This window comes from Lynx canadensis, chromosome A1, assembly GCF_007474595.2.
Source record: "Lynx canadensis isolate LIC74 chromosome A1, mLynCan4.pri.v2, whole genome shotgun sequence".
NCBI classification, from domain to species: Eukaryota; Metazoa; Chordata; class Mammalia; order Carnivora; family Felidae; genus Lynx; species Lynx canadensis.
Genome location: NC_044303.2, coordinates 200,622,783 through 200,649,161, shown reverse-complemented (window position 1 = coordinate 200,649,161; position 26,379 = coordinate 200,622,783). Strand labels below are relative to the sequence as shown.

General features: G+C 35.7%; 1 protein-coding gene across 1 annotated transcript in view; it reads left to right on the top strand.

The window, feature by feature from the left end:
* Positions 1-26,379, top strand: part of ITGA1 (integrin subunit alpha 1) — a 172,645-nt gene that overhangs the window by 130,292 nt on the left and 15,974 nt on the right. The window contains exons 16-25 of the mRNA XM_030330081.1: positions 3,925-4,091; positions 5,518-5,654; positions 7,571-7,681; positions 9,524-9,733; positions 11,488-11,568; positions 16,160-16,236; positions 19,105-19,194; positions 20,556-20,658; positions 24,064-24,177; positions 26,248-26,352. Coding sequence (XP_030185941.1) covers positions 3,925-4,091; positions 5,518-5,654; positions 7,571-7,681; positions 9,524-9,733; positions 11,488-11,568; positions 16,160-16,236; positions 19,105-19,194; positions 20,556-20,658; positions 24,064-24,177; positions 26,248-26,352 — 1,195 coding nt within the window. The remainder of the gene's footprint in view (positions 1-3,924; positions 4,092-5,517; positions 5,655-7,570; positions 7,682-9,523; positions 9,734-11,487; positions 11,569-16,159; positions 16,237-19,104; positions 19,195-20,555; positions 20,659-24,063; positions 24,178-26,247; positions 26,353-26,379) is intronic.

The following is a 26,379-nucleotide window of genomic DNA, read 5'->3' as shown; positions in this document are numbered from 1 at the left end:
GTTTGGTGAGCTCTTTATAGATTTTGGATACTAGCCCTTTGTCCGATATGTCATTTGCAAATATCTTTTCCCATTCCGTTGGTTGCCTTTTAGTTTTGTTGGTTGTTTCCTTTGCTGTGCAGAAGCTTTTTATCTTCATAAGGTCCCAGTAGTTCACTTTTGCTTTTAATTCCCTTGCCTTTGGGGATGTGTCGAGTAAGAGATTGCTACGGCTGAGGTCAGAGAGGTCTTTTCCTGCTTTCTCCTCTAAGGTTTTGATGGTTTCCTGTCTCACATACAGGTCCTTTATCCATTTTGAGTTTATTTTTGTGAATGGTGTGAGAAAGTGGTCTAGTTTCAACCTTCTGCATGTTGCTGTCCCGTTCTCCCAGCACCATTTGTTAAAGAGGCTGTCTTTTTTCCATTGGATGTTCTTTCCTGCTTTGTCAAAGATGAGTTGGCCATACGTTTGTGGGTCTAGTTCTGGGGTTTCTATTCTATTCCATTGGTCTGTGTGTCTGTTTTTGTGCCAATACCATGCTGTCTTGATGATGACAGCTTTGTAGTAGAGGCTAAAGTCTGGGATTGTGATGCCTCCTGCTTTGGTCTTCTTCTTCAAAATTCCTTTGGCTATTCGGGGCCTTTTGTGGTTCCATATGAATTTTAGGATTGCTTGTTCTAGTTTCGAGAAGAATGCTGGTGCAATTTTGATTGGGATGAGCACTGGGTGTTGTATGGAAACCAATTTGACAATAAATTTCATATATAAAAAAATAATAAAAAAAATAAAAAAAAGAGGTACTGTTTAAGAACTAATGGCCAAATACAAATTGCATATTAAACTGTACGCAGATAATAACTATTATGTTAAGAAATGTTTGAACTGTACAGTGCGGGGGTGGGGGATGAGAGGGAGAAAGAAAACTGTAAGGTGATGCCTAGGAAAGGAGAATGCCAGGCAGCAAGTAGCTGTGACTTTGGGATGACAGACCCAAAACCAGCTAAAATCACTAGTGTCAGCAACAAAGGGTATATTTACTTTTTGTATGAACTGGTAATCATGAATTAATTTATTATGATAACCTTAACTCAAACATATTTTTTGTATTCACTCTCATATTAAATATATATATCTATTTTTATGTATATGCAATATGAATATATATGCAATATGCACATATATATGTATATATGCTACATATATATATACACATACGTACATACAATAAGGGCAATTTTTACTCTCCAGTTTTGTTTCAAAGCCTTCTTACAAAGCTCTGAAGACTTACTTATGACCTCTTTTGCTGCCGGTCAGTGCTTTATCATTAATGGGCCAAAATGACAGAGTTGGGTCCCTCTCACTCCCAGCAGAATGGACCAAACCAGCATACAGGGACACAAAGACCAAGACTTCACAATGCTGAAGGAGGGATTGAGAGTGGATATAGATGGCAGGCAATAAACAGGCCCACCAGCAGTCAGGGACGTCCAGGAACAGATATTGAGAGCCCTATCATGTGGAATAGATTGCACCATAACCCCTTTAAAGACCTGGTTGGGGCAGAGAGATGTGCAGTGGGAAGCTTCTTCTTGGAGTATCCAAACTACTATGCAGGAAATTAGACATGCTCATTCATTGCTGGTGAAAGAGTAAACTGGTTAAAACACATTAGAAGGTATTTGCCAATAAGTGTTAAAAAGCCTTAAAATATTTACACTTTTTAACACAGAATTTAGTTCCTAAAATTAAAAAAAAAAAGAAGTTTTTAGTGTTTATTTAGTTTTGAGAGACAGAGAGAGATAGGGCGTGAGTGGGGGAGGGGCAGAGAGAGAGGGAGACAAAGAATCCAAAGCAGGCTCCAGGCTCTGATCTGTCAGCACAGACCACAATGCAGGGCTTGAACTCTGGAACTGCAAGATCATGACCTGAGCTGAAGTCAGACGCTTAACTGACTGAGCCACCCAGGCGTCCCAATTTCTGAAAAAATTTTAAAACTCTAATCTTTATCTAAGATATATAATCTTTAGAGCCATCACAGCACTGTGCTAGCAACTTTTTAAAAAACGAATTAGTACAGGAGTGCCTGGGTGGCTCAGTTTTTTCAGCGCCCAACTTGGGCTCAGGTCACGTTCTCCTGGTTTGTGAGTTTGAGCCCCACGTTGGGCTCTGTGCTGACAGCATGGATCCTGGCTCCTGCTTCAAATTCTGTATCTCCTCTCTCTGCTCCTCCCCTGCTCACTCTCTGTCTCTCTCTCTCTCTCTCTTTCAAAAATAAAAATAAACATTAAAAAAGCTTTTTTAATAAAAAACAAATTAACACAAATGTACCATAAGAAAGGATTGAGTAAATAGGTTACAATACATGTGTATGCTGGAATAATTTATTGTCATTAAAAATAATGTTCCCAGAAAAATACAAATATTATAAGGCTGTTCATTATATCATGATAAGTTTTAAAAGTATGTATGGATACATATGTACATGCATGTGTGTGTATGTCTCTTTTTCCCACACACATACACACACATATATCCATATCTATAGATAATATATTCTTCTGCAAAGAAAAAAAGCATATCAAATGTTAATGGTGATTATTGCTGAGTAGTAAAATTACAAGTGATTTCTCTTTTCTTTGTTTCCTTTTTTATGTTTCCATGTTTTCTTTGGGTAAAATGTTTTAAAAGAAAAGTAACTATAGTTTTTTCAATGCAAAATCAAATCGGGGACCTATGTATTCACAAGCTACCTAGCTACAGGACCTGTACTTGTCTGTACAAGTATTACAGTGGACAGAAGCTGTCCGTGGGCCTTTGGACTCTTTCCAGATTGGAAACAAACTTGAAAATTCCCAAAATATGGTTTTGGTTCTGAAGTTGCATCTGAGCACTTGGTTCCATCTTTTTTCCATCACAAGAAAACAGATTTTTGGCTTATGAACTGTAAGGAATGAAAAATAATTTTCCTTCAACCTTCTAAGTTCTTGGCTGAGATCCCTGTTATAAAAGATTAACAAGAGAAAAATAGAGATTTATAAATTTGTATATCTCATGTATACATGGGAGATACCCAAAGAAAAATGAGTCATTCCTTGAGGTGGTTTAGAATTCAGACTTAAATCCATTTTATTTATTTTTTAAGTTTATTTATTTATTTTGAGAGAGAGATTATAGGAGAGGCAGAGAGAGAAGGAGAGAGACAGAATCCCAAGCAGGCTCTGCACTGTAAACATGGAGCCCGATGTGGGGCTGGAACTCATGAACCATGAGATCATGACCTGAGTTGAAATCAAGAGTCAGACGCTTAACCAACTGAGCCACCCAGGAACCCCAGACTTAAATATCATTTTAATAGAGACAAGAGAGAAGGTATGTAGGCCTCTATGGGGAGAGTAAATGATTTTTAAGAAAAATGAGTGGGCCTTGGAAAAAATAAATAGGTGATATGATAGTTTGTGACCAAGTTCACACTGTGACCAGTGTGGTGTCTCTTATGTTGTGATAAGAGTCAGTCCTCTCTGGTTGATAAACTCGAGTTGAGTTCCTTTTGGAGTATCTATCTTCAGGTAGAAGGAAATTTCAGAGAAAGCTTCTTCCTGTATTTACTGTTTATCAAGTGCCTATAGCTCAAAATAATCAATATACCAAAGTGATATGTTTTGGGGTGACATGTCCTAAACTCCTGTAATCACATTTTGGGGTGGCATATTCTCCTACCATTTAGCACCAGAAGTTGAAGATGGTTCCAAAACATCCTGATGGTGTCCTCGGAACCTCATATACCACCTATTCTGTATCAAAAACTCACCAAAGAAATGGAGTCCTGAGAGGCCAACCATACACAAAGAAGAATCCCCATCAGTGCATTCACACTGCACTGGCATAGTGATGGCATTCATTAAATGTGACAGTATGTGAGCAGTCATCACCCTTTATGTTTGTAGGTCCCGAGATGTGGCTGTAGTTAAAGTGACCATGAATTTTGAACCCAATAAAGTGAATATCCAAAAGAAAAACTGCCATGTGGAAGGAAAGGAAACAGTATGCATAAATGCTACAGTGTGTTTTGATGTGAAATTAAAGTCCAAAGAAGACAGAATTTACACAGCTGGTGAGTATAATATGTATACCAAGTACTTTGGGGCAGGAGGACAATACATTTGCTCCCACATCAGGAAATCCAGTAAGATATTGTATTTCCTCTGTGATAGGGATCTGCATTTCACCCTTGCCCCTGTGAACATGCTGAACCTTGAAAAAAAAAATCTACTGAAGAAAGAATATGTTATGGAACCCAGTAAGTTCTGTAGCAGACACTGTATGGTTATATGCAATGGCCTCAACAGTCCATGGTTCCCCTCTGGCTCTCCCCTTTACCGCAAACAACCAGGTACTAAAAACAGTAATAATAATACAAGTTTGGAGATTAGAGTTTGGAAACTGGGCTCCAGAGGAGCCCAGTTTTCCTTCCTGTGGGTTTTCACAAACCCTGTCTTCCTTCTTCTGCCCCCTCTTTGGTAAGACTGATATTGCAGGGGACCTGAATGCTTTGCCGCCCCCACCTGACTGAGGTTTCTTTGCTCTACTCAGAAGGTGACCCTGGCTTTTGAGAATCAGACATGCTCCATGTGTGAGTTCTCAGGCACAGCCTGGGTGTCTCCTCCTCCCTACACGCACACTTCCTAAGGTGTTTTTTTAAAGATATTAAAACGTGTTAGATTCAAAACTGTGGAGGCCATTGGCTGCAAAAGAGTAGTTTACTCCACAAACCAAGGGTAAGTGAAATACGAAAAATCATTAATCCTTAAAATCTGTTTTTCTTAGTTTGCTCTACATGTGCATAATTATGCTCTGTAATGGTCCTCTGATTAGAAGATAATTAGCTATAGGAGTGTAAAATAATGATTTACATTTTCATATACAATATTATTTCAGTCTCATTTGATTTCTGTACAGTAACTAAGGGTTCAAATGAGTAGGATTGTTGCCTTTTTAGAAAGTGTAAGGTTTAACTTGTTTTTTTTTATTTTGGTACACCTATTTTCTTAAACTTATTTTACTATGTGCTTTGAACATAATCTAAAATGACCTTTTCACAAAATAGGTAAAAATTCATTAGTGTATTTTTTGTGTGTGTCTTTTGAAATATATTCAATATTCTAAGCAGGACTTCAACATTGCTAAACTAAAAATAATAATAATAATTTAAGTGAAAACCCAGTAAACACATGCATGGTCAGGAATTAGTTGATATGTAGGTGTACACGTATGTGTGTGTGCATATGTACATATACATTATGAAATAAGTGTAATTAAACATTAAAAGCAGAGTGAACTCCTAAGGTGGTTCTGTAGAGTTCCTAAAGATTATCTTTATGACTGTGAGTACCATTGTACTACAGTAATGGGGATAAGCTGAATAATAGAAACTATTTGTTGATTGATTGCTCACAAGGTTTTTCTATAATGCTAATTTAATGAACTGGACCATATGAAAGTTACCCCAAGTAAATGTTTCTTGTCATTTTTTTTCCCAGATATACAGTACCGTGTCACACTAGATTCACTAAGACAGATATCACGAAGTTTTTTCTCTGGAACTCAAGAAAGAAAGATTCAAAGAAACATCACAGTTCAAGAATCAGAATGCACTAAGCTTTCCTTCTACATGTTGGCAAGTAAATCATATGTTATAGTTGCTTTATTCCAAATCAAGAATAAAGCACAGATGTCTTATTTCAAGTCAGCCATATTATTTTATTTTGGAGTGCACATCACAAAGTAACCTTCATTTTATTTGGTCACTTTTATCAGAAAATCACAGACCTGATCTTCTCATTTCCAAATACATTTCATAAGACTATCTTTTATCTTCCCTGTGTGTATGTTATCAGATACCCATATATTATGGAATAGCAAAAGGCACAGTGCACTGGTTGATAAGAGACCTTCTGCCTTCATTCACTTACTCATTTCTTGTATCCATTCATTTATTCTTTCAACTTGAAAACATCATTTAACTTTTCTGGGCCTCATCTGTCAAATGTAGATAAGTGGCTACATGCCCTGAAAACTCTTGGGCCATATGCTTTCCCGGGTCCCTTCTCATCCACTGAATTTTGTATGTTGCTCTTTGACTTTAAATTGAAGAGGAAAAAATCTGTTATTTTTTATTTCATGATAACCTAAGTTTCTTTATGATACCTAAGTTTCTTTCTATTACAGTGATGAGGGAGCCTTAGAAAGCAAATTCTTAATCTCCAGAGATGGCTAGGAAGCCCTTTTGAACCATTTAAAATGCATTTTATTGAGTCGTTGTGTAAATGGGGAACATTCCCAATAAGGGCAGGAGTTTCTTAAACATTTTCTTATAATGTACATGGTACTTAAAAAAAGAGAGAGAGAGACAGAGTGAGAGAAGAATGGATATTATGAGAAGACACTGATTTTAGTGACTGAGACAGACCTGGAGCTTGTACATGATCTTGGAATTTTAAAGGAAACAGGCCAGGTTTCTCCCACCTTTGACTTATTTCTGTATTGTTGATGTATTCATATTCTACATGTTTAAAATATTATAGTTGGGGTAGGGAAGTGACAGAAAACATGCCCTGCTGGTGTACTGTATTTCTCCTCAGTGATTTTCAAGTTAATATTCCCCACGACATACATTGAAATTAATTTATCTGTCAACACTAATATCAATCTATAATCAGAAAAAACAATTGGAGTTATCCTCCTATCTATTTCATCAGAACTGAGTGTTTAGGAGTTCGAACTTGTATAAAATCCGAAAGGGCGTGAAACCAGATGTGGCACCACCTCCAACCTAATAGAAGCAACTGTAGTATATATTTGTCCAAAATTTAGAATCTAGCTATGTCTGTGCACTATGTGTGAACCAGTTTCAAAATTTCCAAAATTTTTTTGCATTTAAATGGATACTTTAACATTTATTCCAGAGTCAGGCAGGATGGAATTTATAGCAAGGCTTCCTCACATTCCAAGTGATTTTCACCAGCTTGTTTAGTCTCTTAGAGGCCCAGTTTTTCAAATGTAAAATAATGACTATAAGAGTCATTCATCTTGGAGGATGTTGAAATACTTCTCAATAATGTCTGTAAAGTTCATAATTCTGGACATGCCATAAATAATGGCCATTGCTGATGATAGTATAAAACAATATTGATTGCATTCATACTACTTACATATCACTTTATATTATGAAATTCTTACAACTCCAGGCATATATTATGCTAATTAAATTCAACTCAATTTAAATAAAGTTTGCTCTTTTGAAGTTGGGAGACTTTCCTGGAAGTATTACATGACAATTTTTAGCCTAAGGTCTCAAGAGAAAAGATACTGTTATGCAAAGTACGGCACACCCGATCACTCCAGCAGGGCTCCCTAAGAAGCTAGAGGTGAATCAATTGGTCATACTCTGAAGCCTGTGCATTCCAGCCATGTCCCTTATCAAGGCAGAAGGCCACCTCTCTCCAGTGAAGCAAGAGGAAAGAAGCCATGACAAGGTCAGAGCATCCAGTAATGTGATACCAATGATAAAGTATTTTATGTTTCAACCTGTAGGACAAGCATGACTTTCGGGACTCTGTGAGGATAACTTTGGATTTTAATCTTACTGATCCAGAAAACGGGCCTGTTCTTGATGATTCCCTACCAAATTCAGTACATGAATATGTAAGTCAAATTTTTTAAAATTCAGAATACGTATATGTAAATATACTTGGGGAGAGAAACCTGTAACACACAGACATACACACACAACCCTAAATCATTTTTTTTTTTTTTTTACAAAAAGAATGAGACTCTTTTAGACTTTTCTCAACTCTTCTACTTCCTATTGTTGGAGCTCAAGGGAACTTATAAATACCACCTATTTTTTTTTTTTTTTTATCTCTCCTGAATTTAAGACCAATAGAAAGAAAGACATGGGTTGGCCTACTGGAACTCCCTTTGTTACCAACAAACACTGAGTGGCAGGGCTTGGTTTCAGCATACTGGGTGTCTTCCTACTGAACAAGGCTTAGACCACAGATTACCAAATATATCATCAGCAGTGCTCATCAATCTCAGGCCTTTTTCGTGTGGGCTCACCTCATAAAACTTGCAGAATGGAGATATAGAGCAAGAATGTATGCTTTCCATGGGCACACTGCTGCCCCAAGAGCAGGAGAGACAGGAAGGGACTGAGCTGTGTTCACCATGTTCCTGCTTCCAAATTCACAAAATCTGGTGTCCCACCCCTGAGGAGTAAGTGAGCAAGTAGAAGGATGGGGTAGCACCAATGGAGGAGACATTAAGGATGGGGAATTAGTTTTCCCCATACCCATATCTTTCACTCTCCCTTTCTTCCTTTCAAATATATTTACTGTGTGTCTTACATGTACCAGACTTCAGAGCTTACAGACCAACCCAGGAAACAAGTATTAGGTGGGAAGTAAAGCATGTGCTCTGGAGGAGAACTTCATTGTTCTCTGGGAACTTTTGCCTAGGCAGAGAGCCAGGGGGTGCTCTCCTGAAGCTGTGATATTTAAATTGAGATCTGAAGCATAGGAGGATTTTCCATCCTATTCAGGGGAGTGGAGGGAGCAGTGTTTCATGCACAGGGATATGTGTAAAAGTTCTGAGGCATAAAGGAACTAAACTAAACTCTCTAGTGTGGCTGAAGCTAAAGAGCAAGGGGGGAAGGTGATATGGGATGAGGTGGGAGGCATAGGCAGGAACCAGATCATTCAGGACTTTGTGCTACTGCACAGATATTTTGAAAAGCAATAGAATGCTATGGATGCCTTTAATTGGTTCAGTGATAGCACTGGATTTGTATTTTTTTCAGGATTACTCCAGCTGCAGTGTGGAAAATGATTGAAGGGAAATGATTGGAATTAGAGTGGGTGCAGGAGACCACTTAGGAAGCTGTTGCATTAGTTCAGGGAGGAAATAAGGATGACTAGACTAGAGGTGATGGTAACTAGAGGTGAGAAGATAGTTGGAAGATACTTAGAAGAAAGGTAGAATGGATAGCTCTTAATGAAGGTTTGGATAACGACGTGTGACTAATGAGAAGAGGAGTCAGGGAAAGCTCCCAGTTATGTGGCTTGACCATTTTCTACCCTCTGACTGAGCTCTGTTACATTCCTAAGTATTTGATTCTTTTCAATAGGAAATCTCATAATCAGAGTTGAGCATTAAAGTATTCTCTCATAGATTTGGATCTTAGAGTACTTGACTTGATTTTCTTGAAACTGTTCTAGTCTGGCAGACTAAAGCCAGTGAAAAACATCTGTGAAAACTGCATTATTTAAAGGACTAGAAGAATTTATATCCAGAAGTTTATTATTTTTCCCTATAAATTATAGGAATAAATCTAAAATTCCTTATGATTTCTGCAGTGGAATCTGTCCTCTTTGTGACTTGCTTAACTAAGTTTGGCAATATGTTTTCTCTTCTCAGCAAGTTAATAATTAATCTTCAGTCATGCTTAACTAAATTTCAAAAAATACTTTTCTGTGACCATTTCAGATTCCCTTTGCCAAAGATTGTGGAAACAAGGAAAAATGTATCTCGGACCTCGCCCTGCAAGTATCCACCACAGCAAAGGGCCTGCTTATTGTCAGGTCCCACAATGACAAATTCAATGTTAGTCTCACAGTCAAAAACAAAAAGGACAGTGCCTATAACACCAGAACCATAGTGCATTATTCTCCAAACCTAATTTTTTCAGGAATTGAGGTAAACTTTTAGTTTTATGTTTGTCTATTCATATAATCATTATTTATTAAGTCTACTTTTCCTGCTACTGAACTAATTGTTTTAGAAGAACTAATAATTGGGTTTAGAAGAACAGAGAGCATTTTGTAAAAATTAGTACTCACAAATGGTGAAAGTGCCAAACTTTTTTAAAAAAGGTTTTGTTTTGATAGATTTCTGTAGAGATCTGTGACTCTTTTCAGATTCAGTATGAGGCGAGGATCACTGTGATGCAGCAAAATCATGTTTCATGGAGGCATTATGCAGTGAAATTGAGACTAAGTCAAGGAAAAATATCAAAATAACAATCAAAGTCAAATAGTTTAATAGACGTACAGAGAGAGTAATGCATGCATAGAACAAAAAAAAAACCCCATGTTTACATAAAGAAACATCAAGATACCATTTTTCATTTTCTATGTAAAATCCTTACATTGTTAAAAGAGGTGTTAACTTGTAATGTCTCATTGTCATGACAGAATATTTATCTTGGCAATAACATAGCTGCACAAGATGCTATATCAGGAATAATAATGAGCACTTCCAAATTTGAACTTTTCTTTTAATTCTTATCTCTGAATTAATCCCCTTTAAGATTCTGTTTATGTATGAATTAGTAATATATGTGATTCATATTAAAAACCAGTACCCTTATTAATATAATATTAAAACTCCATTGTCTAATTTCTGTAAATTCAGACTTTCACTGATATGTCTCTCCATTTATTAGGATATCATTTAAGGACATGATGACTAACAGAGCTTAAAAATATGTCCTTCATTACTACCACATATTTTAGATTCAGTCAAGAATGTTAATTATAAATCCAAATGTGCAAAGTGATACTGGGAAAATATTACCACTGAATTTTTTTCTGGAAAGGGGACTATATTAAAAATTATTGCCAGTATTCTCTTCAACTGACTTCATGGCCTCGGTAGAGAGGCCTCTACATCTTTTAACAGTAACAACAATAATAATAATAATGACAGTCTTTTCTTGAGTCATATTATATTCCAGACACTGTTCTCAGGGTCCCACTTATTCAATTCTCATTAAGCAAATAGGTATTATTGTACTACAGAGATTCTAATAAAATCTCTTTCTGTCATGTTTTAACCTTTCTATAACTGCATTTTACAGTTGATATGTTTATTTAGCTGGCAGCATTATTTTTCCTTCTTATTGGTACACAAAATAATGGTGAGTCTCAGTGGCATTTCCGATTTGATGAAATAGAGTATCACTAGCCTCACCTGACAGAAAATCAGGCTCAGAGAAGTGAGGAGTCTTGGCAAGGAGAAAGCTAACAGTGATGGAGTCAGAATTTAAATTCTGGGGGTCTCACATCAGAGCTCATGGTCTTACCACTTCACTGAACTCTTCTTATGATAGGTATTCACTGTGGGCTTCCATGTGGCCGAGTAATATGTGTGGATTATTTAGTCACCTGTGCAGTACATGCTGTTAGTACCTCCATTTTACATTGGAAAGTCTAGACAGGATAAGATGTGATGTGCATTGTCCCTCAGTTTCCCTTAACTTACATGATGTTTTCAGATTTTCCATGGATGGTGAGACAGGTGATCACAGAATAATGTGACTCTCCCAACTAAATTGAGGGACAGATCTTAGCAAGGCAGAATCCAAGGCATACCTGGAAAAATTCTAGAAAACCAAGTTCCAGTATTTCACCTGTGTGTCTGCTCTAATTCTGTTTACTCTTTCTTCCAAGGCTATCCAAAAAGACAGTTGTGAGTCCAATCATAATCTCACATGTAAAATTAGATATCCCTTCCTGAGAAGAGAAGAAGAGGTAAGCAGATTATAAAACATACATGTGGCAATTTGATATGAAAAATACCGTGTTCAAAGTTAAATATATAAATCCCTCTAATGGTATTTTAGCCTGATATAGATGAGAAGTTTGAGTTCACAATATTGAGATATTGGAATCAAAAGTCAATTATGGCATGAATCAAACTCAAATATCAAAACCAAATTAAACATTTATACTTAATAATTTATCTGATAGTAGTAGGCTTTTCTGGCCTGTAGAAAAAAACGAATCTTTCAAACAGGTTGGTTTAGAACTTTGTATAGAATTTTTTTTCATTTCTCTCTTTTTTAATAATATCCTCACTGAGATATAATTCATGTACCATAAAATTCACTCATTCAAGTGTACAATTCAGTGTGTTTTTATATATTCACTGGATAGTGAATTGTACAGCCATCACCACAATCAATGTTAAAACATTTTCACATCTCCAAAAGAAACTCTGTACACCTTACCAATTACTTGTCTTTTTTCTCCTCCACTCCTTCCCCCAACCTCAGGCAACCACTAACCTACTTTCTTTATGGATTTGTCTGTCCTGGACATTTCTTATAAATAGAATCATATATTCTGTGGTCATTTGTGACTGGCTTTTTTCACTTAGCATGATGTTTTCAAGGCTCATCCATGTATCAGTAGTTCCTTTTCATTTCCAAATAATATTCCATTTTGTGGATGTATCCTATTTTATTTAGCCATCTATCAGGTGATGGGCATTTGTTTCTTCTCTTTGGCTAGTATGAATAATACTATGAATATTTGTGCACAGGTTGTGGTGTGGGCATATGTTTTTCAGTTCTCTTTGGGTGGAATTCCTGGGTTATATGATAATTACATATAACATTTTGAGAAACTGGAAAACTGTTTTCCAAAGTGACTGCACCATTTTTCATTCCTATCAGAAATGTATGTGTTTCTCAACATTGTAATCACCTATCTTTTTAATTATAGCCCTCCTAGTGGGTGTGAGGTAGTATCTCATTGTCGTTTTGATCTGCATTTCCTTAATGGCTAATGATGTTGAGCATCTTTTCATGTGCTTACTGACTGTGCATATATCTTCTTTGGACAGATATCTATTCAGATCCTTTACTTATATTTCAATTGGGATGTCTTTTTTTATTACTGAGTTATAAGAGCTCTTCATGTATTCTGCATTCAAGTCACTTATCAGATATATGATTTGTAAATATTTTCTCCCATTCTGTTGTCTTTTCACTTTCTTGATGATGTCTTTTGAAACACAGAAGTTTTTAACCTTGATGAAGTCCAATTAATGTATTTATTCTTTTGTCACTTGTGCTTTGCTAACCCAAGATCAAAAGATTTACTCCTATGTTTCTTTCCAGGAGCTGTATACTTTTAGCTCTTACATTTTGGTCTATGATCCATTTTGATTAAATTCTGTGTATGGTGTAAGAAAGAAAGAGTCCAACTTCATTTTTTGTGTGTGTGTATTAAGTTGCCCCACACCATCTGTTGAAAAGGTTATTCATTCCCCCATTGTCTTGGCACTTTTATTGAAAGTCTGTTTATTTTTTGACTCAATTGTATTCATTGATCTATATGTCTATCTTTATGTCAGTACACATGTTTTGTTTTGTATTTATTTATTTATTTATTTATTTTTATTTATTTTGAGAGAAAGAGCATCAGCAGGGGAGGGGCAGAGAGAGGGAGAGAGAGAACCCCAAGCAGGCTCTGTGCTGTCAGCCTGACGCAGGGCTCAAACTCACGTACCATGAGATTTTGACCTGAGCCGAAATCAAGAGCTGGACGCTCAACTGACTGAGCCACCCAAGTGCCCCATTTTGTTTTGTTTTTGAATGTTTATTTATTTATTTTGAGAGAGAGAGAGAGAGAGCATGTGCATGTGTGTGTGAGTGGGGGAGGGGCAGAGAGAGAGGGAGACAGAGAATGCCAAGCAGGCTTTAAGCTCAGCACAGAGCCTGATGGGAGGCTGGTTCTCACAACTGACCATGAGATCACCACCTGAGCCAAAATCAAGAGTCAGACGCTTAACCGACTGAGGCACCCCACCTAGGCACCCTTGTTAGTGCACACTGTTTTTATTACTATAACTTCTTGGTAAGTTTTGAAACCTGAAAATGTAAGTCTTTTAGCTATGTTCTCTTTTTCAAAATTGTTTTGCTCTTCCAGTCCCCTGTATTTTCATTTGGAATTGAGGGTCAGCTTGTCATTTTCTACAAAAAAAAAAAAAAAAAAAAAAAAGCCAGCTAGGAGTTTGGTAGGAATTACATTGAATCTGTGTATCAATTTGGGAAGTATTGCCATCTTAAAAATATTAAGTCTTTGATCCATTACCATGGGATGTCTTTCTATTTATTTAGATATTTAATTATTTTCAAAAATGCTTTCTATTTTTCAGAATACAACTTTTGCACTTCCTTTGTTAAATATATTTCTAAGCATTTTATTCTTTTTAATGTGTTTTGGATGAAATTCTTTTCTTAAATTTGTCTTCAGATTATTTATTGCTAATGTATAGAAATATGAATGATTTTTAAATACTAATCTTTTATCCTGAAATCTTGCTGAAATTATTTATTAGTTCTAATAGTTCTTTAGAGGATTCCATAGGATATTCTATATACAAGATCATGTCATCTGCAAATAGAAGCACTCTTTTTTTTCTTACCTAAATGCCCTGGCTAGAACCTACAGTAGTAGTTGAACACAAGTGAGGAGAGTGCCTTCATGTCTTTTTAAAGACCATATTCATTTCCATGAAAAACAGAGAATAATTATTTCATTTAATGATAAACAACATATTTGCATATATTTTCATTGAAAGTTGCTTTTCAGTGTGAATATTTCCTCCTCCATTCATATGGAGTTAATGAGGGAAATATTTAGTCAAAGTGATTGAGATAAGAAGATACTTTACTTACATGCCTTAGTCTTAAAAAAGGGAGAGCGAGAGAAATACTATCCCAAATACTTATTTCAGCTTCTTTACATTATAATATTTTGTAATATAAGACTTCAGAACAGATCTTTGTCATCTTTATCACACATCCTAAGAAGTTGATAAACGGAGTTGGACATCTGGAAATGGCACATATATAACAAAGTCACTTAGCTTTTCTTTTGCAAATGAGAATTATGAAAGGCCTTTTCCCTTGACACATGTGGCATGGCTACTGGTGATTGAAGAAACTACAAATGACTGTAATTATCATTGAATTCTATAAATCAGTTTAGCTATGAAACTAACTAGATGTGCCAGTTTACTTTTGGAATCTATTTCTTCACTATCCCAAATAAAATTTACTGTGAAATTGCATTTCTTCCCTATCAATCCATAAAGCATATATCATATTTGAAAAAGTACACCCATAATTTCCATTTTTACATGGAAATAGTGAATGTCGACTCATGTCTACACTTTCCCCTGACCACTTTAATTAACCATAGAATTATGTCCATTTCTTAAAGAATAATGACATGGAAATAAAAATGTTACATTTCAGCCATTTAGAGATATTGATTGCAATCTTAATTATTTCTCAAGCATTTTTTTTCTTTCTTTAGAAATTCCTTGCTAAAAGCTCAAATCAAAGTTTCTCATGCCATCAATAGAGAAATGGGAAGATAATTTTCAAGTAATTTTTGCATGGGCTTTGCACTTAGAATATACTTTGATTTCAAAATCTATATTTATAGTTTAAGCATTTCAGTATCAGGTCAAAATGGAATGGGCACCTTCTTTAGCCTTACTTTTCTGCTAGCATCTTTCCTAGTTCTGAAGACTCATAAAAAATTCCAAGACTTATATGTGCACACCAGTCAGAGAGCTAAGGAAAAGCAGAACAAAAAGGAGCTCACTGAGAGACTTTGGCAGTTTGACCCTTTGTAAAGTATTGTAGTTCAAGCCCACCCAATAAAGCTTCTATTGGAATTATGATTGCTACTTCAAAGCAAGAAGAAAACAGCAGAGCTGAAGATTCTTTTAAAAAACGTTTTTTAATGTAGCTCAAAATATATGTGAGAGAAGAAAATACAGAAGAGGGGCGCCTGGGTGGCGCAGTCGGTTAAGCGTCCGACTTCAGCCAGGTCACGATCTCGCGGTCCGTGGGTTCGAGCCCCGCGTCAGGCTCTGGGCTGATGGCTCGGAGCCTGGAGCCTGTTTCCGATTCTGTGTCTCCCTCTCTCTCTGCCCCTCCCCCGTTCACGCTCTGTCTCTCTCTGTCCCAAAAATAAATAAACATTGAAAAAAAAATAAAAAAAAAAAAGAAAATACAGAAGAAAACTCCACACATATATGGTACAACCATACAAATCTCATGACACCTGAATTCTAGTCATCCCTTCTATGAATGAGCCTAAATTGATTAAAAGAGCTTTAAAATCAAAGTTTAAAAGTACATATATATCTTGTTCAATTTTTGAGATGTGATGAGGTTTTATTTTATAAGGTAAGATTTTGTAAATAACTTTATAATTTGAGTCTAAGTAATATCATTAATGTAATTAAACATTTTAATCAATGTAAACATTCTACTTCTTTATCTGCTACTAAACTAAAAATATTTTTATTTCATAGGTTACTTTCAAAATATTATTTCAGTTTAACACATCTTATCTCATGGAAAATGTGACCATTCATTTAAGTGCAACCAGGTTGGTCGATATGTATGCATGACTGTATGTGTTATAAGTATATAATTTCTTCCATGTATTTAGAATATTTTGCTTTATAGATTCACTGGAACTTACAACTTTTATGAGGATCAGTAAAAGTAGAAGGCAATGAACCCCTTTAGTTAACAAAAACATCCTTATGAATAATTAAAAATAAAGAAATTTTTATTTAATGGAACTAATACACCTAACTAGATTAAGCCATTGGTCTAGGACCTGTAAAACGTAATCATACATCACTTATATCTGCCAAATTTCATTTAAATTTATTTAGAAGTTTACAGGATTGCTAATTTAATTTTTACTGGCAGCCCATAGAGTCAACTGAATCGTTAGATGTCCTTAAGGGCTCTTTTTTTTTTTTAAGTTTATTTTATTTGTTTAGAGAGAGAGCACATGAATGGGGAAGGGGCAGAGAGAGAGGGAGAGAGAGAATCCCAAGCAGGCTCCATGCTGTCAGCTTGGAGCCCGACACAGGGCTTGATCCTGCAAACCATCAGATCATGACCTGAGCTGAAATCAAGAATCAGACGTTTAACCGACTGAATCACCCAGGCACACCTAGACTTAAAGTTTTATGATACCTTTTTGTAGTTTAATATATTTTATACAAAGAAGTCAGAGCTTCTGAAAGATATCATAGAATACCCAGACTAAAAATGAAAGGTTCATGAGGAAATTGAAATAGTGTCTTAAGTTTCTTCTAAGTGTAATCATCCACTGGACCATAAACTTGAGATAAAGTTCTATCTTTTGTTGCTTTACTCCCCAGTAACTAGCATGATCCCTCATACTGAATTAATATAGAGTGAATGAATAAGTGAGAAAATAATGTGTAAATGAATTCTGTATGCTCAGTTTAACTCAACAAATATTTATTTGACATCTATGGACAAGGTATTAAATTAGTCCACAATAGGGAATATAAAAATTAATATGGGCATGAACCTCCTCATAGGGTGAAAATTATAGCAGGGCACTGAGACTAGTATATAAATTATTATAATATAGGGTAGAACAAGGAAAATTCATTCGAAAAATGTAAACCATGTATCAGAAATTTTAAACAGAGGTTGAAATTATATCTACTGGGCAATGAGACCCCAAGAAAACTTTATCAAGACGATTGTAATTGAGAAAGACCTTAAAGGGTGGGTAGCAATTCACAGAGAGGTTGGTAAATAGAATTAGGTAGAGCATTTTAGACAAAATATAGAGCTTGAGCAAAAACTCAAAAATGAACCACTAGATCTATTGGTGGAATACTAGATAATCCATTGTAGCTCACATATAGAGAATACATAAAGGAGTAACAGAAGATAAACAGAAGGTGTGCATTTTACCTTGTTGTGGTAATGTGTGTTGAAATGTATTGAAATGTCAGGATGAGGCATTTTTTCTTAACTGAGCAAGTCCTAAGAAGCCAGAAAAGTTTTTGAGGGGTGAAGTCATATATACAGAGCTGTTTCTTAGGAAGATTAATTTAGCTACAGCAGGGAACAGGTGGGAGAAGAGGAGACCATCCATAGCAAAAGCCCAGTCACATAAATATCTATTACCCAAAGCAAGGTGCTGCCTTCACTGCCCTTCAGCTCGCACAAAGCCACTTAATACACTTGGGAATAGCAGAGCCATTAAAATGTCCTTGTTGTCCATTCTGTGGGACCAGACGCTAGGTGCTTGGTCACTCGGTGGAGGGGGTATGTGATAAAAATAATGAAATCTAACTCTCATTAGATATTTCTTACATCTAGGCACAATGTTAAGCACTTGGCACTTATTATAATCATTTATTTTATTGATAAATCCCTGTTTTATAGATTAAGAAACCTTGGCAAAGAAAGATTAAATAATTTTAAGAAACCTTGGCAAAGAGAGATTAAAGTGTGTTAATGTTCGAGAACAATCCCATGCACTCTGGCCCCAGAGCCAGTGTTGGTAACTGTTACATACCTCACATGTGTTTTTTTTTAATACAGGGGAGTATGAGATACGCATATGTATGTATAAACATACATATGTGTTTACATAATACATAATTGAAATGACAACTTAAATCAAGGGAATAAATATATTCTGAACAAATAACATAAGCATCAAGCAATAAGCACAGAAAGACTATTAAAACAAGAAGATCAAAGATTTTATATTGACTCTCCACCATGTGACCCTAGTTGAGTCTTTTGGTGAGGTCCTTGTCTATAAAGAATAAATAAGAATCACTTGTATGATTCGTGTTAAAAACACAAATTCCTAGGCCCCAACTCAGATCTACTAAATCTGTATTTCAAGAAGAGAAACCCAATAATCTGTGTATTTAACAATTGACCCAAGGATATTTATCATAATCCTTCTAAAGAAGTTTGAGAAACCTTGGACTAAATTGGTGTAGTTTTCAACCCAAGCTGCAGCTCAGAATCAGCTTAGGAAATTTAATAATACCCACCCCCCTCCCCACCCTGGTTTAAAAATGACAACAACAACAGAAACAAGAATTCTATCCTTGGGGCGCCTGGGTGGCTCAGTCGGTTAAGCGTCCGACTTCGGCTCAGGTAATGATCTCACGGTCCATGAGTTCAAGCCCCGCATCGGGCTCTGTGCTGACAGATCAGAGCCTGGAGCCTGCTTCAGATTCTGTGTCTCCCTCTCTCCTGACCCTCCCCCACTTGCACTCTGTCTCTTCCTGTCTCTAAAAAATGAATAAACATTAAAAAAAAATTTTTAAGAATTCTACCTGTTTATCCTTTTATTTAGTTGCCAAAATAAACTTCCCTTTCAAATGCTCAGAAATGTCTCTAAATAGTCAATGGTTTAATGATTTGTCCAAATGTGCTGTGTATTTCCTAGTGACAGTGAAGAGCCTCCTGAAGCCCTTTTTGATAATGAAGTTAATATTTCTATCCCAGTAAAATATGAAGTTGGACTTCAGTTTTACAGGTAGGAGGAAACTGCATTTTTATGTTGATGTCAGTCTACAAACCCAGTGGTTCTCAAAGTGTGGTCTGTGGCCAAGGGCATCAGAAGCACCTGGAAACTTGTTAGAAAGGCAGATTCTTAGCCCCACCCCAATCCACTGAATCAGAAACTCTGGGGCCCAGAAATCTGTGTCAAACAAGCCCTCCAGGTAATTCTCCTGCACTCAAAAGTCAGAGGCCAAGCCTACTAAATAATTTTAAATGTGAGGTGCTAATGATCCTGGATTACATTAGCAGTCCAGTCTTCTGTCATAAATGCAAGCTGCAGATCTAGAAGTACGTCACAAATGGCACTGTTCTTAGAGGGCACCAGCATGTTTCTTGACCATCGTTTCTCATTGTGAGGGATCTAGTCAGCCTGCCCATTCTGGACACACAAGATTAAATCATTTCTCATTGACAAGAGTTGTTTATTTCTTGCATTATTCTAAACTGTCCTTTCCCCTAAGAACTTCTGATCTATCCAAACACAAATCGTATTGGCAAAATTTCCCACTATAATTTCTCTTGCTTAAGCAAGACTCCAAGCTCCTGTTAAATAAATATGTGCAATGTATACAGAAAGTGTAAGTATATGATTCTTATATTTTCACAGTTTAGTGTGAAATTCTGATCATTTTATTAATTTATTTTCTATGGTACTTTGCTTTTTCTGATAACAAACAACAAAAATGTGAGGATTATAGGATATACACATAAATTTTGTGTATATTACTTAGCCTCCGAATTCTATTTGCTGTTTTCTATCTTGCTGTTACCACTTCTCTTGGTACAATGATTTTCCAATAATTTTTTATTTTATTAAAATAGAATTTTGGCAAATACCTATTTGTTTTATTATACTAAATTCCACCAAGTTCATCCAAAGAACATGGAGAATTTTATGGAAAAGATTGAATTTTTAAGTTTGGCAGTAATATAGGACTTTAATGTAAAAAGGTTAACAATTTTTTAAATCTATTTAAATTTCAGCACTATGAAAAATACCAACTTTTAGTCTCATTATTCACTAAATGTAAATGATATTAATGAATTAGTGGAAACTTTATACTTGGTAACAATGAAACTTTCAGTTTAAAAACTGTATATATTTTAGCATTTTAAGACCAAATAAACACTAGTGATTATTGAGTGAAATTATATAATCTTTCTCATCCTCCTCAAAGATTTAATTTTAGGTTTCAGAGTAGAAGAATTTGCCTCCAATTTGAAATTTCTACAAGTACTTTTTTGTGGGATTACCTAGTATAAAGAAAAAGAATGAGGTCAAATAAAAGTTAAGCTTTGTTGTGTTTTGTTTTTCTTCTTTCAATTAATTCTCAGCTCTGCGAGTGAATACCATATTTCAATTGCGGCCAATGAGACAGTCCCTGAAGTTATTAATTCTACTGAGGACATTGGAAATGAAATTAATGTCTTCTACTTGGTAAGAAATTACCTCTAAATTAGTATAGTAAAGGAATAATTTGTAAGTTTATAAATTAAAGTATTAACAGACACATAGAAACCTGCTGATTCAACAGTTAATCCCTATATTCCAGAATATTTTTTTATAATTTCACTATTTTGAAGTAATTTTATTTAAATAATTATTGATAATTATACTTTGAAGCAATTTTAAAAATCTAAATTTCTAATTTCCTCCTAAGACACAGTTAGATGACTTCCTAGAAAAAATAAACTTCTAAAACCAAAGAGATACTACCTATAAACCTGTAGACTTTATTTGCATTGCAAGTGTGAATGAAAAAAACACTTTAAAAAATAATTATGACTTTTTCAGAAAATTGATTACTTCAGATGTCTTGGTAATATTTTCCTTTACTCAACAAATAAATATGTATCTCCTTCAGCTCATTGCTACCTTTCATATGTTCCTTGTACCACATCCTTAAGTGATGTTTTCTGTTACATTTATTTTTCTCTTTGAATTCATCATAATGAACTTTCCTAACCACTATAGCAAACAATTACGGAATTGAGCCAGACTTGCATTTTAGGTAATGCCTACTTACAGACACAGACTCAAGTATGTTATTCAAGTAAAAGAGGGTCCAATTCAAATGATGAATTTAAATATATATTCAGAAGTATGAATAATGTAATGTTATTATAGGCAAAAATGGTCTCAATCTCTTTCCAGTGAGAAAGGAGGTTCTCTTACAAAGTGAAATAATTGTATACTCTCAAGATGCGTTCCATTGTTTTTATCTGTGCTCCTTGCTGAAATTCCTATGACAAGCCATACTCTAGAAATTAGCATCAATGCCAGTCACTTCATTACTGAGATAAATCTTTGAAATTGAGGCTGCCAAGTTCTTCTAACTCCATTTGCTATTCCCAGATTAAAGAATTCAGCAAAACACAAGGAAGGAGAGAAAAAAGAGAGGAATTTTTAATATTATAGATCTTCATATGTTGTTACTTATTAGGGACCAAACTTGAAACATGTACTCTCAAACTATTGTAAATAATGTTGATAGAAATAACATTGTTAAGAATATCCTTGAGCATAATCTTTTGTATGTCTGATTATTTTTTCTGGAATAAAATCTAAAATTGGAGTAATGGAATAAAAAATAATGTGAACATTTTCTTAGGTGAGAGCCAGTGAATTTACTGCTAGAAATTTACTATAGGAAATTATTGGTGGTAGAAAGATTTATTCTCAGAGATATTCTTTTTTTTTTTTTAGTTTATTTATTTATTTTTAAGTAATGTCTACACCCAACATGGGGCTCAAGCTCACAACCCCAAGATCAAGAGTCACATGCTCTTCTGACTGAACCAGCCAAGCACCCCTGGGAGATACTCTTATCAGTGTCATTTATAGTAGTTTAAAAATTGAAACCTGGGCACAATCTAAAAGCTTAACCACATGAAATTGCTTAAATAAATTATCATATAGTTATTCAATGGAGAGACAGCTATTAATAATAGTTCAGAGGGCCAATTTAATTTAATTTAATTTTTTTTATTTTAGAGAGAGAGCATATAAGCAGGGGAGAGAGAGAGAGAGAGAGAGAGAGAGAGAGAGAGAGAGAGAGAGAATGTTAAGAAGGCCCCACACCTAACACATGGTGCCATCCCAGGACCCTGGAATCATGACCTGAGTGAAATCAGGAGTTGGATGCTCCATCAACTGAGCCACCCAGATGCCCCACAGAGGGCATATTTTAGGTTAAAGAAATCTTGATTCTGCTATCTATAAGCTCTGTGATCATGGAAGTTCTTTATTCTCATTCCAACCTTGTTTCCTCATAGGTAAAATAGGGGTAATAAGAGAATCTACCTCATAGGGCTGTTAAAGGGTTAAAGGCAATAATGCAAGCAGTGCCCGGAATATAAATAAATGTTTAACATAAATAAATATTGATACTGTGATTATTATTAAGCAGCTAATAAAAGTCATATTCTTAAATGTTCTTTAAGTTTATAGGAAAATACCATGACAATACATTTTACAAGTGAGATGCCAAATTTTATATTTTATATGATACAAATTTTATAATATATGCATAAATGTAAATGATAGGTAAATTGTACACTAAAATGTCACCAATGTAGTACAACTGTAGGAAACTTCTGTTTATTTTCAATATTTTCCAATATTTCTGTAAAGAACTTTGTTTTTAATCAGAGAAAATGAATGTTAATTACAAATTACATGATTTTTTTTACATTTTGGAAGAAAACAGATGGAATTAGACTGGGAGGCCATGGCAGGGAAGTTCAGGGCATATTACAATAAGAAGGCAAGTGTCAAAGAGCATGGTTAAGAAGCCAGGCACTGCTGGTCAGGAATTTCTAGAATTCCAAGATTAAGGGATGCATTTAGATTTGGCAACCACAGGGAATTGTTTCAGATCTGTGTAGCTCTCAGTCCAGAAGTTTCAGTTAGGTAGATCAGTTGGATTTCCTGGCATCTGTAGATTAAGAAGCTTCCTACTCCCCTAAGGATTTGGCCCAGGAAGGCTGTGAAGAAGGCATAGATCCTGGAAATTATGCTTGAGTGGAAGAAGAGAGGGCTATAGCACCTGGTTGCTCCAATTCGATTGCACCTCTTCTACCTGTGAGGACTTTTGAACAGTAAATTCAGGTTCCTGCTGAACCTCATCCTGCCCAACTTTGAGCATCCCTCTCTATGGGCTACACTCACCTTTGGTGGCATGCTGTGATAGTAAGTTTGAATTTCAGCTTAATGGATAAAAATAGATGGGCAGTGAGAGGAGAGGCAATGTGACTCTCATCCAACCAGATTATATCGATTGTTATTGACCCAGTAGCCATAGCTGGGGATACAGTTATGCAAGGAAGCAGGTGCATATCTGGTTTGCCTGTGCAGTGGTGACAGATCCCATGTAGCTGGGCTGAGGGACGATTTGTGGTCTTAGGAAATTATGGCAAGCACATTGAAGCAAACAAAATATGCTCTCTTGTTCTGAGTCAATCGAGTAAATAAATGTTCTCCTTCCTTCCCACCTCCAAAAGACTAACTAGTATGTCCAAAAAGATGATAAGCATGGTAAATTGACAAAAAAAAATTAATTCTGAATTTCCTTAATCCCAGTCCTATTTTGGGAGTGGGAGCGGGAGCATGAAGGAACAATATATATTTGTAGCTGATACATATGGCCACTATTGAACATCCCTATTTTTTGCTTAGTTATTTCAGTTCTCTGTCCAGTGCCATCAACTGTCTGAATTCACTTTCGGGTTCAAAATATTTCACAATTTAATTCATCAATTAAGAACAGGCATTCTGCATAATACAGAAAGGGTGCTATTGGAAGAGGAACAGAGGATTACCTTTCTATTTTTTTTCCTGTAGATTAGAAAAAGTGGACATTTTCCGATGCCAGAACTTAAGCTGTCAATTTCATTTCCCAACTTGACATCAGACGGTTATCCTGTGCTATACCCAAGTGGATGGTCATCTTCTAATGTAAGTCATGTGTGCCTTGGAATTACATCATTATTGTTATCCTTTTCAGTATGTATTTAAAGCCTTTTGTTTTGCGTGCCATTTCTGATAAAGAATTTACCAAAGTAACATGGAGAAGCAGTTAGAAAATTTTAAATAATAATAATGACTTCCACTGACTACTTAGTAGGTATGTTAGTTTCCTACAACTGCTGTGGTAACAAATTACCCCAATTGGGTGGCTAGAAACAACAGAAATTTATTTTCGCACAGTTCTGGAGTCCAGTGTCTAAAATCAAGGTGTCAACAATGTTCGTTCCCCCTGGAGGCTCAGAGGGAGAATCTGTTCCGTGCCTCTCTCCCAGCTTCTGGTGGCTGCTGTCACCACTGAGCGTGCATTAGCTGGTGGTGGCATAAGTGCAATCCCTGCCTCTGTCCTCACATGCCTGTCTTCCTCGTGTTCCTGTGCTTTCACCTCTTCTGTCTCTCATTACACACTCATCAGTGGACTTAGAGCCCATCCTAAATCCAGAATGACCTCATCTGGAGATCTTTAATTACACCTGCAAGGACCCTGTTTCCAAACCAGGTCACATTCACAGGTTCCAGGTGCTAGGACTTGGGCATATGTTTTTGAAATCATATCCACCAGAGTAGATTTTAGATAACTACTTGTTGACTTGTGCCTTAAAATGTGTGTTATATTGTTATAGCTTTAATTTGTTTGAGGTGATCAAACAGCTTTGTAAGAAGACTTCTTGATTGCTCCTAAGAGCACACACAGCTGCACATAAAACAGCACAGTACTATTTACTCACTTATCCCAAACAGTAGCAATATCACACCCACTTTGTACCTATAGCTTTGAATGAGTCAATGCGGTAAATTGTTATGGTTCAGTCTCTAAGACATAGAAAATTGTAATAAATATTCAAGTAATGCATGCATATTTTCAACATTTGACAATCTGTCTTCTTTTCAGAGATTTAAGTTAAATTGTTCTCAGAAATCAAAAAATAGCAATAGTGATAGTTGGATTATAATATTTAAATGCTCTCCTATAAGCAATGAAAAATTAAAGCTCTACCATTTCTCTCTAATCCCAAAAAAGAAGATTTGTGAGCATGTGGAGAAATTAAAATTGTACCTTTCCTATTACTTATGAACCTTTATCCTTACTACCTTTTATCAAGGATGTAGAGAATCTTGATGAGCAAGAGCTTTATTAGAGCAAGTCTAGAAAACCAATCCAAGCACTAGTTGTCTTGTAAACCTGCCATTTTAACCTTTATACGTTACTTACATCTTCCTCCCACATAGACCAAGTGTCTTGTTCTTGGTGTTTAGAGACTCACAAAATATTATTGGATGGATACATAAATACAGACAAAAGTTCCTCTCTTTTTTGTTTGTTTCACAAACCATCATATGAGCCATCCTATTGAATAACAAATGCTAACCCCTTTTTTTTTTCAGTAGAGTTTTTAAGTTCTTTTCTCCCTTTGTATTATGGGAATTTACAAACTAATGTTTGATGAAAACAATAATTTTTTTAAAATTTTTTCTAATGTGTATTTATTTTTGAGAGAGAGAGAGAGAGAGAGAGAGAGAGATAGAGAGAGAGAGAAACAGAGCAGAAAGACAGGGAAACACAGAATCTGAAGCAGGCTCCAGGCTCCGAGCTGTCGGCACGGAGCCCGACACAGGGCTTGAACCCACAAACCACAAGATCATGACCTGAGCTAGGCAAGGAAGTCAGACACCCAACCGACTGAGCCACCCATGAAAAAAAATAATTTAATGAGTGTATGAATTATGCAATAGTGCTTTCTACTAACATCCTTCTGTTTCCAAAACAACCTCAGTGATATCTATCAAAATTCAAAAGTAGCATGCTAGCGTAATTATTATCTGGGAGTGAGTGTATATGGCTGCTACAGAATAGCTTCTTCCATATTGCACATTTACGAAGATGCATCTTTCATCTCTGACAATGGCTGTCATTCATAGATTCTTCACATTATTTTACTAAGTCATTTTTCCCTCTGACATCTGGCATTGTCTGATAAAAGAAATACTTTCATTTCTTAGAATGCAAACTGCAGACCCAGTAGCCTTCAGGACCCGCTTGGTATCAACTCTGGGAAGCAAATGATTATATCAAAATCTGAAGATCTCAAACGAGGCACAATTCTGGTAAATTCAGATAACCAAGACAAGTGC